Source organism: Chanodichthys erythropterus, chromosome 4 (genome assembly GCF_024489055.1).
Source record: "Chanodichthys erythropterus isolate Z2021 chromosome 4, ASM2448905v1, whole genome shotgun sequence".
Taxonomy (NCBI): domain Eukaryota; kingdom Metazoa; phylum Chordata; class Actinopteri; order Cypriniformes; family Xenocyprididae; genus Chanodichthys; species Chanodichthys erythropterus.
The window spans coordinates 7,021,429-7,041,076 of record NC_090224.1 but is presented as its reverse complement, the minus strand read 5'-3'; the positions used below and the strand labels follow the sequence as shown (position 1 = coordinate 7,041,076).

Below are 19,648 nucleotides of genomic sequence, written 5' to 3'. Positions count from 1 at the left end.
CTTCTTTTTCAAAGACAGTGACAATCACAATGCCAAGACTGCACAGAGAAAACTGTGACCAGTTGCAGCTATTGTTTAATATGCAGTGCAGAGGGACACCGAGCAATTAAACTGCCTTAGGAAACCAAGAGTTCAGGGAAAAGGGTTGATCACTGCAAGAGGGAAAACCAGTGATCAAAGTAAAACAGCAATCGCAGTATGAAATGTCACAATCCACAATATCACTTCTCCATACTTACCAAACCAGTACAGCCAAATGAGAGTTGCTCAGCTTGTATGAGGAAAAGTGTCTGCTGAAATGTAATCTTATCTATATTTTATTAGACACAGGAACCCAGGTGAGCATTATGGACTTGTACTTACCTGTCACAAAATGTATTTAAATCACACAAAGCTTCATCCACTCACAGAGATTATTGACCCACAGGAACTGGACGTCAGAGATGGGAAAAAAAGGACCTTTCCATGGTTGGGTGGAGATCACTCTTAACCTTCTAGGGAATGAGGACCCTAGACTGGGTATGTTCCTGTTCTGGTAAGCAGACCAGTTCCAGGCTGTAATGTTGTCCAAGAGATTCTAAGAAGTGGGAAAAGTCAAACTCAAGCCTTGTTCACCCAAATTAAACTCCTCAGCACAGCAATGGAGACTGAATGTGATAAGGCCAATGCTTTTGACAATCTCATTCAGTACCAGAAAACTTAAAATGAGCTAGATTTGGATGCCCAGACCTGGTTCCCATGAGAAGGGGCTTCTTGGTGAAACTATGGCTCTATGGGGAATGTATCCGGCATGTCCGGGTGTCTGAAGCATCTAAAGTCTAAACATGACAATGAACTTGACATTTGCAGACAGCAGCCTATGATGTCACCACTGATGTGACCGTGAGTATAAAAGGGAACCTATGAAAAACATCATCCACTTTTTGTCTCAAGGAGATGTGCAGAAGTCAAGTCACCTTTATTTATATAGCACTTTTTACAATGTAGATTGTGTCAAAGCAGCTTTACATTGATAACTGGTACATAATTTTGGCTGCACAGCAGCTTTTAAAGAATAGTGTCAATGCAGGCAGATCAAATCACTGTTGAATATCAAATGCCAAGTCAAATGTCAAGTGCCTGAAGCATGGCAGAGGGATGCAGCATCTTGTTCCCCTTCTCAGGGAACCATGGTTACATGCATAACCTGAGATGTTTCCTTTCGAATGGGAAGTTGTACTATGTCCCCTAAAGGGCGCTATGAGGAACGAACTACCCACACCGCCATGCTGAAGGGACGAGTGCCATAGTGGCTGAAAAAAGTCAAAGACTCAAAGGAGTTCCCATCCCTAAGGTACACACCAATGTCGCGTTTGATTCCCTGTGGCCAGAGCCCAAGCTACAAGGCCCCTTACAGGCAAGCTCAAGAGCTTGGTATCTAAAGCAGTGGTTCCCAAATTTTAGAGTGGAGTACCCCCTGAGGCATTTACCATCCTTCTGCGTACCCCTTCTCTTCCATGTAGACTGCAACTTTTCCATTAAGGGACAATATTTGCCAAATAAATTGACTTTCCAGTGCATTTATTATATTTATAAATAACTTTACAACATTTTTAATGTTTTAAATAAAAAAAGTTCAAGTTCATTGAATCAATTACTTTCAAGAACGATTTTCTTCTAAGCAACAGATTCGTTCATGAAACACCACTGTGTCTGTTGTAATTCTGCTGTGGCTTTCGTTGGAACTATTATTTAGTTACAAAATAGACTAAATACTGACAATACTGTGAAGAACATCTCTTAATATTTCCCGTGTGTTTGTTGAACTGTTCTATAAAATCAATGTTACATTTGCAAACATGTGGATTGGATTTGCATTCTTGCTCGTATAATATTATCAACATTAAAAACAAGAACTCACAAAAGGTTTTTTTGTATCAATAGTTTAAATCTTAAATTGATCTCTATATGCACCTTCTGTGCCAGGGCATTTGGTAAGTGCTAAATCTACAGGTACATTGTCAAGAACGGCAGTGATGTAGCATGATCTGCTAAGGCAGCAGACTCTGACATAACCTATAAGCACCCATATGCACGCTGCTTATGTGGAAATGGATTTAGTAAGTTTGACCACAAAAGATGTGGTATTTTGATTGGATGTCATGTATTTTCAGCATTGTGCCATACATGCTTGGTTTTAATGTTATTTTAAGCTATTAAGAATTAAATGAACAAAAAATCTCAGAATTTTGTTCGCGTACCACCTCTGTCACGTCACATACCCCCAGGGGTACGCGTACCCCAGTTAAGGAACCACTGATCTAAGGGAATATCTTCATATACCCTTTTTCCACCAAGGCAGTTTGAGTGCTGGTTCGGAGCCAGAGCCTACTTTCAAATCAGTTCTTTGTCTTTCGACACACAAAGCAACAGCTCTGCCCTTTCAAAGTCTGAGCACACTCCATGAGGAGTATTGCATCCTCTTGGGCACTACCCAATGGCACCACTCTAGAAGACATCTTCAGAGTGGCAGGCTGGGCAACACCTAATATGTTTGCGAGATTTTACAATCTCTGGGTTGAGCCAGTTTCGTCCTGTGTGTCCGGTAAGAGTAGGTAAATTGTGGACAACTGGTCGGGTGCTCCACTTGTACACTATGCCTCTGTTCCTCTCCTGAGGCGATAATGTATGCTTTTTGTCGACATGAGTTCCTGAGTCTGGCAATCCCTGTATGTATCTTACCTTTTGGCACCCTGCAGCAGTTGAATTCAGCAGAGGAATTCAACGCCAGGCCCAGTACTTGTGATGCATACCTTCACGGGTGTAAATAAATGTGATGAATTCTCCATATACTAACCTTACCTTCAGGTAGGATGTGGTCTCTGTAGTGTTCTTTCTCCTATATGGGAGGAAGAGTGCTTCCTCAGTGCTCTGGTCTGCATTAGCTGTAGATTTTTTTCCCTAAAAAAGAACAGAAGTGGTCAAGAAAGTCTGACTGAGGCAACCTATTCTCACTGTAAGTACTGTCCTTCAGTCCCGAGCAATATGAAGGACTATACAGCTTATGTGGGGTGCTGGGTAGGTTAAGATGTTACAAGTGCACTTGTTACCTAGCACACAGTGGTTTGCAGACATATGCATTGCCAAAACCTTGTAACTCATTTCAGCAGTTGTGGCATTTTACATAGAGACCCCTAGTGTCAGCATTCGACACCACATCAAAGTGACTGACAGATAGAGAACATCTCTTTACTATTGTAACCTCTGTTCTCTGATGGAGGCAACGAGACGAGGTGTCCCTCCTGTCACAACGCTGTCCCTCCTGTCACAAACCTGAATGAGTGGATGCATGCCAGCTCCTTTTAAACCCGTATGTCCAGGGCGAGGCGCACATGGAAATTCCACTTGCTAATTCTCATTGTATCAGAGGTGTTTGGGGCTTCCAGGTGCAACACCTAGTGTCAGCATTCGAGACCATGTCTCATTCCCTTCATCAAGGAACAGAAGTTACAACAGTAACCAAGAAATTTCTGGCCCATGGAAGACCTTATAATGAAACAAGGGGACACAAATGCAAAAGTGCAAATTTGCAGACTAACCAAGTGGATGTCACTCAATCTTCTTGCTTATTTGATAATTGTTGTCAAATTATTCATCCATTATCCAAAATGGCAACTATAAAGGGCTAATAGTTACATTAGCCCAAACAAAACATATAATGTGAGTTCATAACCTTGATTATATGTCTACTTGACATTAACTTAACAGCTTTACCTATAAATAAGAAATAAGGTATTCACACAATGCTATTCAATGTCCTGTTTGTCTCGTAGCCTTGACACACTTGTAACCTAACACAGCAAAAACAGCCTAACAATTTAACCCAGTTAGACACCAAAGGCTTCACTAAACGAAGCCATTTTATGAAGTTAAGTTCAAGCATTATTTACAGCTACATCATACAGTTTTAAATTACTAAGAAAAAAAATAGTTTTATTACCTTTATAAATTCACTTCAATCAAGAAAATCTTATACTGGGTATTTTCAGATAATATATTTCTGGAAGCACATTTCTGTTGTAGTCAGTGTACTAGACTTTTTCATACTCTGCTGTAGGTCTGTTACTTCTCAAGAACAGTATTAGCTAAGAGGTTGATAATCTTGGCATACAACATATCACGTGTCCTCTCCATAACTTACTCTAAACAGTCGGTGTGGGGTGACAGTCAAAGGCCTCTCTCAGAGAGCTAAACAAGTCCCAGTGCAAGCGTCGAGTGTACCACTAGACACTGGGGAAAACAACAACAAAAAAACCTTTCTGTTTGGAAATCTGACTGAGTTAAGGAAGGGAAAACCTTTTTAAGGGGGTAAGTAGCTTATTTTTTGTTGTTTTGGATTGTGTTAGTGTTTTGAATGAAAAATTTACAATGGTGCATTAATATTGTACAAAATGTCTATGCAGCAGTGCTACTGAGACGCTCTTAATTTGATTAAAATGATCTGATTTTTGTTTGTTTTTTTACCATAATATTTAATGCACATTAACCTGGTATTTACAACATTTGTAATTGTACAGAGATGAGAACGGATGGATATATTACCTTAAAAGATTTAGTTTACCCAAAAATGAAAATTCTGTCATCATTTGCTCACCCTTATGTGATTCCAAACCCGCATGACTTTGTTCGTCTATAAAAGATGATATTTTGAGAAATCTATAACTTTTTTTCATACAAAACGGAAGTCAAAACTATTTGTTTACCAAAATTCTTTAAAAAAAACAAACAAATATATATAAAGTCATACAGGTTTAACCCTCTGGTTCATTTATCTCATTTTAGTTTTGAAAAGTTTTGAATTTTTAAAAATCGTTACTTCATCAGAATGGTACTAAACTGTGCATTTTGTGACTGTGTGACCACAAATATAAAATAAAATAAAATAAAATATTACGGCCAGAAATAAATGGGAACCGCTTTAGGAAATGAATAGGATATTGTATTTCTTCCACTGGGAAAAAATATCATAATTATTCCATAAATATTTATTCCATAAATATTTTACTGAAAACAATAACCAGAGGGTTAAACAACTTGAGGGGGAGTAATGATGATAGAATTTTCATTTTTGGGTGAACTCTCCTTTCAAGGTTAAAGGTGCCCTAGAATGCTTTTTCACAAGATGTAATATAAGTATAAGGTGTCCCCTGAATGTGTCTGTGAAGTTACAGCTCAAAATACCCCATAGATTTTTTTTAATTCATTTTTTTAACTTCCTATTTTTGGACGTAATTAAATATGTGCTGATTCAGCTCACTTTCCCTTTAAATGCTCATGCTCCCTGCCCCCAAGCTCGCGATACAATGCATTGCATAAACAAAGTTCACACAGCTAATATAACCCTCAAAATGGATCTTTACAAAGTGTTCGTTATGCAGCATACCCGATTTATTTGTACCATATTTATAGTATTTATTTGGATGTTTACATTTGATTCTGAATGAGTTTGATAGTAGCTAGGCTGCGGCTAACGGAGCTAGAGCTAACATTACACACTGTTGGATAGATTTATAAATAATGAAGTTGTGTTTATGAATTATACAGACTGCAAATATTTAGTAATGAAAATAATGACATGGCTCTGATCTTCGTGAATACAGCAAGAAATGATGGTAACTTTAACCACATTTAACAGTACATTAGCAACATGCTAACGAAACATTTCGAAAGACAGTTTACAAATATCACTAAAAATATCATGATATCATGGATCATGTCAGTTATTATTGCCCCATCTGCCATTTTTCGCTATTGTCCTTGGTTTGCTTACCTGCACAATGTCTGATGATTCAGCTGTGCACAGCTCCAGATGTTAATACTGGCTTGTCTAATGCATTGAACATGGGCTGGCATATGCAAAATTTGGGGGCGTACATATTAATGATCCTGACTGTTGCGTAACATATGTATATGTAAGTTCACCGTGACCAACTACCCTTCAGTTATTACATGCAATCACACTTTAAAGAGGCATAAAAAATACAAATAAAAAAGTAGGTTTTAAAATAAAATGTATATTTAAATTTTTAGAATATATGACATTCGTTTTAAAACCACTGAAAGTGTATCATGTCTTACACACACGTTGGGTTTTCATGTTTTGTAGGGACATTTCATAGGCATAATGATTTTTATACTGTACAAACTGTATATTATCTCCCCTAACCCTAACCCTACCCCTAAACATACCCATAAAAGAAAAGGTTCTGAATTTGTACATTTTAGAAAAAAATATAATTTAGTTTGAAATATAAGCTGTTTTTCTAAAGTGCTGGGAAAAAAAGAAAGTCCCCACAAGGTCAAAAATTTCTGGTATTGCCATCGTTGTCCCCACAATGTATGGATTACCAGGACTACACACACACAGCCAGAGATGTGTATAAATAAATTAAAATGTATTTAAAATAAAAATACTAAATAAAAAAATTGTAGTTTAAGTGTATCAATGCATAAAATACATGAAAATGTGTTTAAAATAAAAATACAAAATAACAAGTGTAGTTTAAGTGTATCAATACATAAAATACATGTGAAATTGGCCATTCATTGAATTATCACCATTAGGGCTCAAATCTATCTGGACCTATTCTGATTGCAAAGAGAATTTTGTTGTATACAACTACTTGGAAAACTTTGTTTTTATTTCAGCACCTCTTACCTTCCCCTGCCCAGTAGGAAACAAGAATTTGCAAACAAACAAAAAATAAAATAAAATAAACCTTTAAAAAATTGTCCCCACAAGGTCAAAGACTGGTATTGCCATCCTTGTCCCCACAATGTAGGGTCTGGTCCGCTGGTCCTGGTGGCCGAGACGGAGCCATAGCGAAGTGTAACCAGGGTACCGGAAGGCTGAAGTGGCGCCAAAGAGACTAAGGATTGAGGTGGAGCCAGAGGGAGGGCGGAGCCATACTGAGCCATGGGGTGGAGAGACGGAGCGCAGCAGGCGGCTCGCAAGTCCATGGCACAGGCTAGGCGAGGTGGAGCCGGGGTAATGAATGAGCCCAGTGGAGCTGTAAGTCCGATGGTCCCAGATGGAGCCAATGGAGGGAGGAACCAAGGTGGAGGAGTCTGGATGACAGACTGAGGTGGAGTGACAGGATAAGCAGATGGATACCACTGTCCAGGAGGAGCTGGATACCGGAAGGCCCAGGGTGGATCCATGCCAAAGAGGGGAGGTTGAGGAGGACCCAAGGGGCTGATGGGAGAGAGCGGTAACTGGGCAGAGAAACTGGCTGAAGTTTGAAGAGGAGGTGGAAGACGGAGGCTGGGAGGGATCATAGGAGATGCAAGAGACTTGAAGCGGTGACAGGAAAGACAAGGTAACATCTTCTTCAAACAAATGAAATAGTTTAGAGGCCAGCGGCAGCTCACCCTCAGTGGTGGGAGTGTGGGCGGGGCTCCATTCCATCCCCTCAAACTCCACAAGGACTCCCACGATGACGGACTATGTTGCCGGCTCACACACTTGGTCAGACATCTTGCGAGGCTCAGGCTCAGGGGCGATGGCTTGCCCCACCCTATTCTCAGCAGGAGGGTGGCAGGCTGGACTATGGGTGTGGAGTGGGGCTGGTGATGTCCTCCTCACCCTGGAAGATGGTAAGTGGCAATCCATTACATACCTGCACCCACTCCACAAATGCACCAAAATTATCCCAGAATCGTCCATAGTGACGGGAGAAAAAAAATGCAGCAAAACATTCTTCTATTTTAGGTCTGGTCTTCTGTCATGTGTGGCTGTATAAGTAATGCATGAAGATGAAGAACTCAGTGACGAAGTCTTTAATTCAATAATCCACAGAGTACAGGGTAGAAAATGGGGGACACACATTCACCACACAAAGACAAGACCAGACAAAGAACTGAATAAAAAAGGTGTAGTCTATAGGTGTACTATAGGTGTAAAAAGGTGTACTCATATGTATATATACACATAGACTAAATGAGATAATTATCTGAATGACAGGTGAACAAAATAATTTATCAAGGGAACACACTAGAAAACTAGGGCTGCGTTCCACTCCACTTTTAGACACACACTCAAAAACTTCCCTAAGCACTTCCCCTCGGGGGAATCCCTATTATCACTGTCTAATATTGTAAAAGGGCAACTGCACATTATCCATCTTGAATGTGTTCCTGGAAACAACCCCAGCTGCCTCTGGGGTGTCAAAGACATGCTCACTGTTATGTGTTATGCGCAGACGGGCTGGATAGATCATGCCAAAGTGTATAACCTTCTTGTACAGACTTGATTTCACTCTGTTGAAGGCTGCACGCTTCCTGGTGACTCCCGCACTGAAGTCTTCATAGATCTTTATGATATGAGCTTGATAAGATATCTCTTTGTGTTCCTTGGCCGAACGTAGTACAGTGTCTTTATCCAAAACCTGTTCTCCTACTCAGTAATCCTACCGCTGTGGTCAGTGAGAGCAGCCTCCATCTCCGAAATAGTGGTGGTGTGTGAGGCCAAAGTGCTGTGGATGCTCTCCAAAGATGTTTGTAAAGGGGATAAAGAAGAGTTAAGTAAAATTGTGAATTCGTCCGACAAACTTCGCCTCGACTTCTCGAGCTCTGACACGAGCGGTATTAGCTCAGCACCCTGAACACCAAAAGGCACTGTATCCCGTGCAAATTATAAGAAAAGACAGCTGCAATAAGTAATAATTAAGCAAAAAAGTCAGAGCACAGAGACCACGTGACCTCTCACTACATCGTTAAACCGGAAGTCCATCCTCAGTTGGATCCCTGCCACGATTTTGAAATGCGTTCCACTTTGTGAAGTGGACGAGGGAAGTTTATATGGACAGACCCTCGCTCCCTCGATTTTGCCCGAGGGAGCTAGTCTACTTCATATGTACACTTCAGGCAGCTCCATATACCACAATGCAATATGATTGTGATGTCACTGCATATCAAGTTTAATTTACCCCACCATAAACAACTATTTTTTTTTAAATATCTAAAACAACCCAAACACACCTATATATATATATATATATATATATAGAATGCTGCATTAAAAAGTTTTGTAAGAAAAAAAAAAATTAAATAATAAAAACTCCATAGCAGGTTCCAAGTGATCAAGGGCTTAGGACGTTCCCTTTCAGCCCATTGCAAGAGTTCTGCCAGTAGTGGGTACTCATGCAACGTTAAGCAATGACGTACATCCAAGTCAACGAGACTAAAGCCGAGTTCAGACTGCACGATTTTCAAAGTAGTCGGGTCACTGTTCTTTTCACACTGTATGACTATCTTGGCCAGCATTCAATCGCTGCTGTGTTCAAACTGCACGATGGATCAGCGATAGAAGGTTTCACACTGCATGATTTTACATTAGGAAGAATCGCCGACAACTCTGTCTGGCACGCAAAGTACATTTCACAGCCAAACACACGCGAGATGTGACAAGCAAACAACGCGATATCACGCGTGCAAGACCGGAGTTATTGTTATTATTAAAAAAAGCAAGAAGCTTGCAATACGAATTGCCCGTGCGCTGATTTGCAGCGAAAACAAGAAAAAGAAAAGAAGAATATGGAGGAGGAAATGGTTGGGGAGACTGTGGATTGTGTGTTCTGCAGCGAGAGTTGGAGGTAAATAAATAACTTTTCAATGTTCTGTTGTTGCGGATGGTCAAGCAAATGTTTGTGCTTTGTTTCTGTTTGATATAATTGTAATGTTTATCTGAAACTAAGCCATGCTTGCTGATATTGTGGTCTATAACTCCTCCCCGAACTCCCCGCTGCTCTGTATCTTGCTCTCTCATTGGCTGTCAGTCATTGCTGATGTAGTTTTCAGTCAGAACACTTTTCACACAGAAGGATTTTGAATCGCCGACAGATCCAGATATTTAGCATGCCAAATATCTCACGGGCGTCGGTGACTCGTCAGCGATTCTCTCAGATCGCGTCTTTGCTCATTCACACTGTGATTTCGGGCATTTGTCGGCGTTTTCTCAAAACCTGTCGGCAAGCCAAAATCGGGGCTAAAATCGTGCAGTCTGAACTCGGCTTAAGGGAAGTTAGCAAGGGAAGGGAATAGTCACACAGACAAATGGAACTAAAACACAATGAAACTAAACTAAGACAGAGTATACGTGTTACATCAGTTGAAATGTATCAAAATAAATTCAAAATATTGTGTGGACAAATTTAAATACACATACAGTATTTTGTATTGTATATGTGAAATTGGCCATTCAGTGTATTATTATTCTTAGTGCTAAAATCTGTCTGGACCTATTCTGAAAGCAAAGAACATTTTGCTTTTTCATTTCACCACCTCTTACCTTCTCCTGCCCAGTAGGGAAAAAAAAAAAAAAAAAACCCAAACACCACTTTTTCCCCATCACCATCATTCATAAAAATTATTCAGTAACTCAAAAACAATGTGTGTTTCAGACACCTATTGATTCGATATTGACCACTGATATTTCAAAAAGGCATTGTACCAAATAGCAGCCATTTCTATAATTATTGCAATCTATTACTCGAGGTAAACACTACTAAATAAAACTGTGGGAACTTTTCCTGCTATCTAGCAAGGAGAAGGGATGGGTGATATGACCAAAATCTATCACAATACAAGTAATTTTCACAATAACAATATATATCATAACATAGACTTTTTTTTAGTAACAAGGAGGTTATGATACCAAAATTGTAGATACCAGTGAAATTTCACTATTCTCAATACCAGTTTTGAGTTTTTCAGGTAGGTCTACCTAACACAAGAAATACCACAGAAATGAAAGTGATCAAATATATGAAATGTATGAAATAAATACACAGATATTTATTAAAGCTACAAAAGTGATTAAGTCAAGAGCAGTGAATAATTTTCTTTCTCTTTTGTAGTTTGATTAACATTGATAACAGACAGCAGCAGGTATATTAGCCTGCTGCCACCTCAAGAGCCGGAAGGCGCATCCTCGTGCTGTAAAAAGTCCAGCAGGAGAGGGAGGGTGGGAGCCCAGGAGGCTGATGAAGGGCTTGAGAACGGAGTGGCCAAGGTGGTTTAGGTGGGACAGGAAGCCTCCTGGGCAGTACCGGCAATGCAGGAAGCCAGGGTGGAGCCGGCAGTTCAGGGGGACCAGGGCAGCGCCAGCAGTTCATGGGCCCAGGGAGCATCAGCCTTCATGGCCTCGACAAGGAAGCCAGGCTTGGCCACTATGGCCAGGGACATAAAATTTCTCAGGGTGAGCTATGTGAATGGGAGCAAACTTTGGAGTGGGTTTGTGGGCTGGAGCCATCACTGGACTCTGGTGTGTTTGTGGGCTGAAGTGGACTCTGGAGGAGACTCTGGAGTTGGCTCATGGGCTGGAGCCATCACTGGACTCTGGTGTGTTCATGGGCTGAAGTGGACTCTGGAGGAGACTCTGGAGTGGGCTCATGGGTTGGAGCCATCACTGGACTCTCGTCAGGGGCTGGAGCCGATCTGTGTGTGGCCCACACACACACAAATGCTATTGCCATTAGGGGCACTGCCATGCTCTCTGGGCAAAGCTCTGGGGCTGAGGCGTCTGACACTGTAGAGGCTGGCGATATGATGGATTTCTTCTTCCTCTGCATCCTCCATTGGGCTGGCGTTAAACTGAGTGTGGAGATTTGAGCAGACTCTGGAGTGGACTCTGGAGCGGTGGGAGTGGGGCTGGAATCCTCCGCTGAGCAGATGGTGTTGCTAGCTCTATGGCTTTCTAGCACATACTCCACAAACTTGGTGAAACTCCCCTGAGGACCCACATAGGCGTGCCTTCGTTGCTTCATTCAGGCTGGTCAGGTAGAAAGTACACAGTGATCGGTCTGGAAAGTTAACATGAGGGTGTGGGCCTTGAGGAACTGCTGTTCCTGGTCAAGGCATAATAATTGGACAGCTGATAGATCCATCTTCAGTTTTGGTTTAGCTTTCTGTCACGAGTATTGGCTGTACTAGAGTGCACGATGAAGGAGATATATTCAGGACACTTTTAATAGAATAATCAAAAAAATAAACAAGAGAAACTACAAGACACTTGACGTAAGCAAAGCTAGACAATGAACAGACAGAAACGGAGGGCTATAGAGGAGCTGATGAGATAATTGACAAGATACACCTAAAATGAGGAGCCTAATCAATTAGTTACCATGGACAAAAACAGGTAGAGAACAAAAGAAAACTGAACTAGTTAACATACTAGAAGAACAACTAAGAAACTCAGGCATGAACAGAAAAACATATCAAGCACGTGACACTGATACACATTCTATTCTCCCAAATGTTTACTTTTACTCAAGACATAAACTTAATGTTTATATGAATACTCAGATTTTTACATATTTTTTACCATTTAGCACACAGAAAGCTGCCTGCCAGTGTGTGAATCCTGAATAAGAGTTATACCAGAAAGACTCGGGAGGCAAGATAACATAACAATGAAATTTATTAACAAGCAGTAAGCTACAGAATAAGATAAAGTTCTTTGGCGTAGGCCCCGTCTGTACCACACATCCAAAGGGTTGTAGGCTCAGCATATCCTGCTCGGAATTAAGGCAGGGGTGTAGCCGAACCCCACGGGGTATGGACAGGGACCATCCGGGTGGTGGTGGGAAGGGTGGAGGTGGAGATTTGCGTCAGCATCTGCGAACTCAGATAAGTGTAAGTACCGATGCTTTGTACCCAAGTGTTCGATAATGATTGGTTAGATCTGATCTAATGGATGACGTAACATTAGAGTCTTCGTGGCAGAACTTATGCTAGAGCTTTCATTTCTTTTTTTGTGGCATTTCACACTTTTAATAACTCTTTTTTCTATCAAGACATCCCACACTTTATTACTCATTGGTCCATGTCTCTTTATCGCTGTAATGTGTTAAAGGTCCCGTTTTTCGTGTTTTTTGAAGTTTTGATTGTGTTTATAGTGTGCAATATAGCATGTGTTCATGTTTCGCGTATTTTTCACATAATTTACTTATCTGTATACCGCTGTTTCCACTGTCATAAAAACGGGCTGATGACTTCCTTGTTCTATGAAGTCCCTCCTTCAGAAATACGTAACGAGTTCTGATTGTGCCAGCGGTTCCTGTGTTGTGATTCGACAGCAGCTTAGCGCTCCTTGCCCGGAAATGTCACGCCTCTTACCATAACGTGTGCTGCACATAGTTTTACATGTGGATTATTGTGGTGTTGTGCCGAATGAAAACAAAAGACAATAATTCCCGAGAGACTGAACTCTTTAATCTCCACAAGCAGCGACAGAAAATGTACAACGTTAGCACTCACTCAGAAGAGTACCTCATACGGAAAACAGCCATATACATAAACATAGTCCCCTCTTGTGGCCATTATGTGCACTGCAGTCCAACATTAACTATTGCAGTAAGGATACCACAATTATAATTTTCGGGAACCGAGTTAAACATAAATTGTAACCATTGATCTCTAAGTACAGCGTCCCTGGGAAGGCCAAACAAAGGTGATTGGACTGCGGGATGAAAATAACACCATTTCGACGACATGGCGACAAACACACTCTACAAACGCAACTCTTGCTCTTCTCTGTGGGAGCGCAACAAGACCACGCCCCCTTTTTTGTGTATTCCTGTGGGCGGAGGTTAGTCAAAAAACTGTTTTAGTGACGTCATTAAAGAAGGAAGTAGAGGGATGTAGTCCAAACTGGCCGTTCGATGTAGGCGACTTCTGTTAAATAAAATATCTCGCTTGGCATTGAACTTTGAGCTTTAAAATTTTACAGATTTTATTTATACTCTAACAACAACATTACACACTAACTAAAGTTTGAAACATGGGATCATGAAGAACGGGACCTTTAATAATTGCTGCCAATTAATAGCGGTATGTATATAAACAATATATAAATATAGGATATAGAAAAACTTAAATCGATTCACATTTTTATATCATTGCCACAATATATATTGTCATATCACTCAGTCCTAGCAAGCAGTGATGCTTAAACACATTTGACTAGCTACAGTAGTTGATAAAACCAACAACTGAGTAACTATCAAAACTGACTGGCTAATGCTATTTTTCCTCTTGCCACTGCTCTTTTATTCATTCATGTTAACTAAAGGCAAATCTTAATGATGTTCCTATGTAAACTTAATAAACAAATCTACTATGACATCCTCACCTTATCTTATTCCTGCCTATATATAATACATAGCCTAATAATCAGCACTCAAGTGCACACATAAAGCTTGCCACAGCACATCGGCAAAAGTAATGATTATGAATGTGTCATGAAAAAAACAGCAAGGAGACTGTGTAAACATTTTAATAATTTATTGATAATATTTTCTGTGTTTTCGGCTGCAGAGATTAAGTCGGTGATGCTGACTCGTCATCTCCGCAGTAGTGGATGTGTCTACATGCATGTTTTAGATTACATAATCTGAGAATATTTGTTTTCCACTTGGGTTGGTTGGCAATCACTTGACATTTTAAGATTTCTATACATATATATACATATACACACGCACACACACACACACACACATATATATATATATCAGTGGCGTGCAGTGGTGCTCTGAAATGAGGAGGCACATTTTTTTTTTATGAATCATTGTAAATTCATGTGCATTACTCTTAAAGTTGACAAATCTTCCTTGTTAAATGAACATTACTTTACAGTACATCAAAAAAAAAAGAAAAAAAAAGAAACCAAATACAACTCTACTTTGTAATTTTACATTAACAATGTAATGTTCTATTTATCAAAACCAAGTCAATCTCATCAAGCATCAAGTGTTTTAAGCATTTCTACATTCATTCCAAAATAATAACTAAAGTCAATAAAAATTTAAACAATATATTTTATTTGTTTATTGCGGTTTTTCTTTTTAATTGTCAACCTAGAATATTTTGGATCATCAGTCATGCTCCATTAACACCGTCTGTCACAGACACGAATTGCATTTTTAATTTCACCAAGCTGATTGCACTAAAAAACCCCGCAGTAATCATGCTTTCAGTCCATTTCAAGTTTGATTTTGACGTAACAAAGCAGTGATATCTAACTGCGGTGATCTGTTTACTTACTTTTCCATTAGTCTTCCGATTGACGCCATCATTTGTTCAGTCAAACCTACGTGCGGAACGCGCACGTCAACGAGAGGTGGGATTTATCGCGCAAACCAATCATATCCAATCATAACCAATTACATCCAATCATAGCGCGATGGAGACATTGCCTCCTCTCACGTGACTTTCCCCCATTCATTCTCAATTACCCCCCACAAAACCCACCGCACGCCGGGGTTCTGATGATTTTCTATAGATTCCTATGAGAGGAAAGGGAGGCATGACTCCTCTGTGTAACTTTACCTGCGGGTGTCGCTGTTGGGCAGTGTTCCTTAAGAAATACGCGTGACTTGCGCTATTTTTAATGACATAATTTGTAATATTTGTGTTGTTTTATATGTAATATGGATTATTTTCTCATCCTATTTTTTGAGGAGGCACTGCCTCCCTTGCCTACTCGGAGGAAACGCCCCTGATATATATATATATATATACAGAGACCGAGACCACACAAAGCTCATCCTGTTGGTTTTCTTTATTTTACAAAGGCACAACATTTTTTGTTATTGTGAGTTTACACAAATAAAAGTACAGTTTTGAATTATGTATTACTCTTATCTGTATGACCAAAATGACAGAGTATTTTAAGTTGTTTGCACTGTTCTCAGGGAAAAATGCAAGTGATCTTGCCAGAGCCTCCATGTCTTGCAGGAAGCACTCTAATACTTCAGGGTCCTTGTGGTTATTACAGTATGTCGGGCAGGAAATCCAAACGTTCTCCAATTATCAATCAACCTCAAATATGGCTCATATGTAAGTAGTAGCAACTTTACATGCACTGTAAAAAGTAATACGCTATATCTACTAATTTTGGCAACAGAGTACAAGCAATGTTATTAATTAAATTCAACAAATAGAATTGAGTTAGAATTAATCAAATTAATTCCTTAAATGACAACCATTTAAAACAAGTAAAATTTAAACAAAAATATCTGAATAACAGACAGCGTCAAAGATGAAATAAGAACTCTTTATTTTTTATTGCCAACATTGAAGAAAGCTGATGATAACAAGTAGAATCACTGAAGGAAAGAGAAACACAAGAATTAACAGAGGTTTAGATATTGATTTTATTGAAAATGTTTGGTCACTATTATGGTTATCAGTGTTTCATTTAGTTGGGCAGTTTGACTCTGCTTTTTATGTCAGTTTGTGGTTTTGGTAAAGGTGTTTGCTAACTTTACACATTTTAAATGGTTGACCTTCAAGGAATCTAACTCTATTCTTATATGTTGACTTTAATTAATAATATTGCTTGTAATCTGTTTCTACAATTTTATTGAGTAGATATAGTGTATTACTTTTTACAGTGCATGTAAAGTTGCTACCGCTTACATATAAGCCATATTTGAGGTTGATTGATAATTGGTGAACGTCTGGATTTCCTGCCAGACATACTGTAATTACCACAAGGACCCACCATTAACAGTCTGTCCCTCACGGACTGTGTTTTTTTTCTGCAACTACCCGACTACTACAATTTTTGTTCCACTAAGCCTCTTTAAGTTGAATAAAGATTAGTTGAATATTAGGAGGCAGCCATAATATTTATTAATTTTATTAACATTTGTTAGTAAAAAGTCGAATTCTGTCATGACAACTCTCAGAGTGTTTGGCATGGTAATGGCAAATATGACAATGCTGATATGTTTGTCTTGGTGAATTAAATCTGCTATGCTGCTGCTGCTGCTGTTATTGCTGCTGCTGTTGATTATTGCTGCTACAGAGCAAATACAGGACTTTCTATTGCCAATACAAACATGACATGCTACTGTGAGCAAGTAAGACATGCTGCTGCTGTACAATATATCATGCATGGATTATTTGTATAGCAGATCTATACATGTGGAGCTTGGAAAGGTGAATGGTCTCTGAAAGCACGCTCCAACTGCTACAGAAAATTCTGACCAATAAGCTTAATGCGATAGTCTGTGTTGACGGTGTGTAGCTGCAACATCGTCAACGTCAACGCGTCAATGCAGCATGAGCCGAATGAGAGTCGCAGCACAGATAAGCAGCATTAGTCAGATTTCATTCATTACGAGAGTGAGGAGCTGACTGACAAGATTTTTGCAATATATAGGGTTTAAATCCAATGCTAATAGGGAACCTGCAATGGATTATTTCTGTTTTTCTAGTTGTTGTGTTTTTCATTAAGAATAATAACCCACCATTCAATCAATTGCCGCCCCTCCAATTGGCGCTAATTTGAAAGCGAAAGTAAAATGCCCACGACTGCATGGGCATTCATAACGGCGAGTGTCTAGTTCATTCCTATGAAAGCTCAACTTGTATGAAATATGGAATTAGCAAAGTCATGTACTTGCATAGTGGATGTTATTGAGTGAACTCATTCAATCCAACAATGCAATACAATAATGAGTGTACAACCGATGCACGTTCATCCATAGATGTATATGCGCTCAACAACTAGAGAATACCCATAATTCACTGTGAGAGTAGAATGCCGAATGAATTCCTGTGTCTGACCAGAAAATGGCACCTGCAGCTGAATCATCCATCCAGTCATTTTCCAAACTGCTGATCCAATGTAGCTACAGTGTAATATCATATAAATTCAGTTTTCTTTGATTATTACATTGTTTAATTAAGGTGACAAAGCATGCGAGAGCCAATAGCTGTGTCCCAATTCAGAGGATGCATCCCTTTAAGGACTCGAACTTCAAAGGCCACGCCTTCGAAGTCCGTGAAGGTCTGCCCGAGTGTTGTTAAATGGGATCGTCTAGCTTACGAAGGACTGTTCTTTTCACCTAGCAACTTTGACAGCCATTGATGGACGCCAGTAACATTTGTACTGGACTTTTTATATTCAACTATCTAAAAACAAAACAGAGTTCAAAACCTGTTCACCTTGGTGTATTTATGTACATAATAAAAAGCATAAACTATATAAAATTGGTAATATATAAACTATATAAGATATAAGTCAACATTTGAACTGCTTTATATATTTTTTAAATTTTTTCATTTGTATCATTACATAGGCTACATTAGATTATTTGAGTAAGTTGAAACACAATACTTTTAAATGAAAGTTTAATCCGGCAATTTCTCTCAAAAAATCCTGTTGTCACTGCCTCTCAATGAATTCTATGGCAGGGTAGGACGTGAATGATCCATCTGTTGTGACCTTCATTGCCCGCAAAACGAAGAACACATTTCAAGGACACATTTGTGAGCCTTCGAATTGGGACAGCCTTTGTTGCACCGTGATGCAATCTGCCTTCCATTGCAGCCTTCGAATTATGCAACCTCTGAATTTAGACTCAGCTAATGAGCAATTGATATAACTCTCCCTGAGGCGGCAAATTTTGAATTTTGAATTAGTGCTGGATTTGACTATTATGATTGCTACTGAAGACAAAGATCATTGAATAAGTTTGCGTCTGATTCTCACACAAAGCAATCACATGGTTTCAGAAGATTTGGATTACAGTGCACAAATTAAATGTGGTGTATTTTATGGTCATTTTAGCCACAGCAAATTCATAAAATTCATTATATGTCCAACGGCAAACAAAATAAATATTGCATGACGTTGCATTAATGGTTAAATTATTACAGAAATTTTATTCATTTTAGGATTTTAAAGTGAAGTCTTTGAGATATTGAAAAGAAATATTATCATTTCAAATGAAGTAAATCAGTCATCTGCCTTAAACCGCACTTAATTATTCTGTTATTCAATTATGCATTTAATCATGAATTACTCAGTACGTTTGCTAAAATGTCTCAAAAAATAATCTTGGAATCCTTTAAAAAAATATTTAAATTTAAAATGTGGTCTGATTCCGGCCAGCCTGTTTGCCGTCATCCATGTGTCGTCATTGCCAGACATGGCTCAGCTTTGGCTGACAGGACGCATGCCACTGCCAACAGGAACAGTGCCAGCTTAAGGCCACATTCAGGCCAAGACTGTTTGCTATGTGGGTGGATGATCTACTTACCTCTAGCCTACTAATATGTTGACGATGAAAGTATCCCACATTAGCATAAATTGCTGTTCGTAAGATAGTATATAAGGCCAAAATCTAATTCTGCCAGACATGCAGCTCCTCGCGTATACTTTCATATTGTAATTAAAGTGAATACATTTTGTTTGCATATTGAATAATAAATGTTCACATTGCATGATCAACTCATTAGCCAACACATGACTCATCTCACTCAACTCAATTAAGCAAGATACAACAGTGTTTTTATTCTTGACGCAACATCTGCTAGCATGCTGTTGCTGTAAATAATATTTGCTAACATTGCAATCTGAATTTGCTATAGGCTTCATGCTGCTGCTGAGCAGTGAGCTCATTGGCTACTGCACTGATGCAGCAGGAACCAATCAGCTGTGCCCTACAGAGAAATGCTGTAGAAGTATTGTTCATTGTTAATGTTAACAAATTAACCTTATTGTAAAAATCATTGCAAAAAAAAAAAAAAAAAAAAAATCTAAAATCTGACAGCTTTAAATCATTTAGTTGTATCTCCTAATCAAGAAAGCACATGA

The 19,648-nt window shown here is 39.3% G+C and overlaps 2 protein-coding genes across 5 annotated transcripts in view; one reads left to right on the top strand and one right to left on the bottom strand.

Moving 5' to 3' along the window:
* The window catches only part of ppp4r4 (protein phosphatase 4, regulatory subunit 4), a 52,303-nt gene extending 48,275 nt beyond the window's left edge, over positions 1-4,028 (bottom strand). The window contains exons 1-3 of the mRNA XM_067383893.1: positions 3,980-4,028; positions 2,842-2,940; positions 409-577 (exon numbers count right to left, since the gene is read on the bottom strand). The gene's annotated coding sequence lies outside the window, so the exon portion shown is untranslated. The remainder of the gene's footprint in view (positions 1-408; positions 578-2,841; positions 2,941-3,979) is intronic.
* A 183-nt stretch (positions 4,029-4,211) lies between these two features.
* Positions 4,212-19,648, top strand: part of asb2a.1 (ankyrin repeat and SOCS box containing 2a, tandem duplicate 1) — a 28,620-nt gene continuing 13,183 nt past the window's right edge. For 3 of the 4 annotated variants that reach the window (XM_067383888.1, XM_067383886.1, XM_067383885.1), the window contains exons 1-2: positions 4,212-4,347; positions 6,822-7,635. In XM_067383888.1, coding sequence (XP_067239989.1) covers positions 7,476-7,635 — 160 coding nt within the window. In that variant the 5' untranslated portion in view covers positions 4,212-4,347; positions 6,822-7,475. The remainder of the gene's footprint in view (positions 4,348-6,821; positions 7,636-19,648) is intronic. The other variant, XM_067383887.1, reaches the window with a different exon arrangement.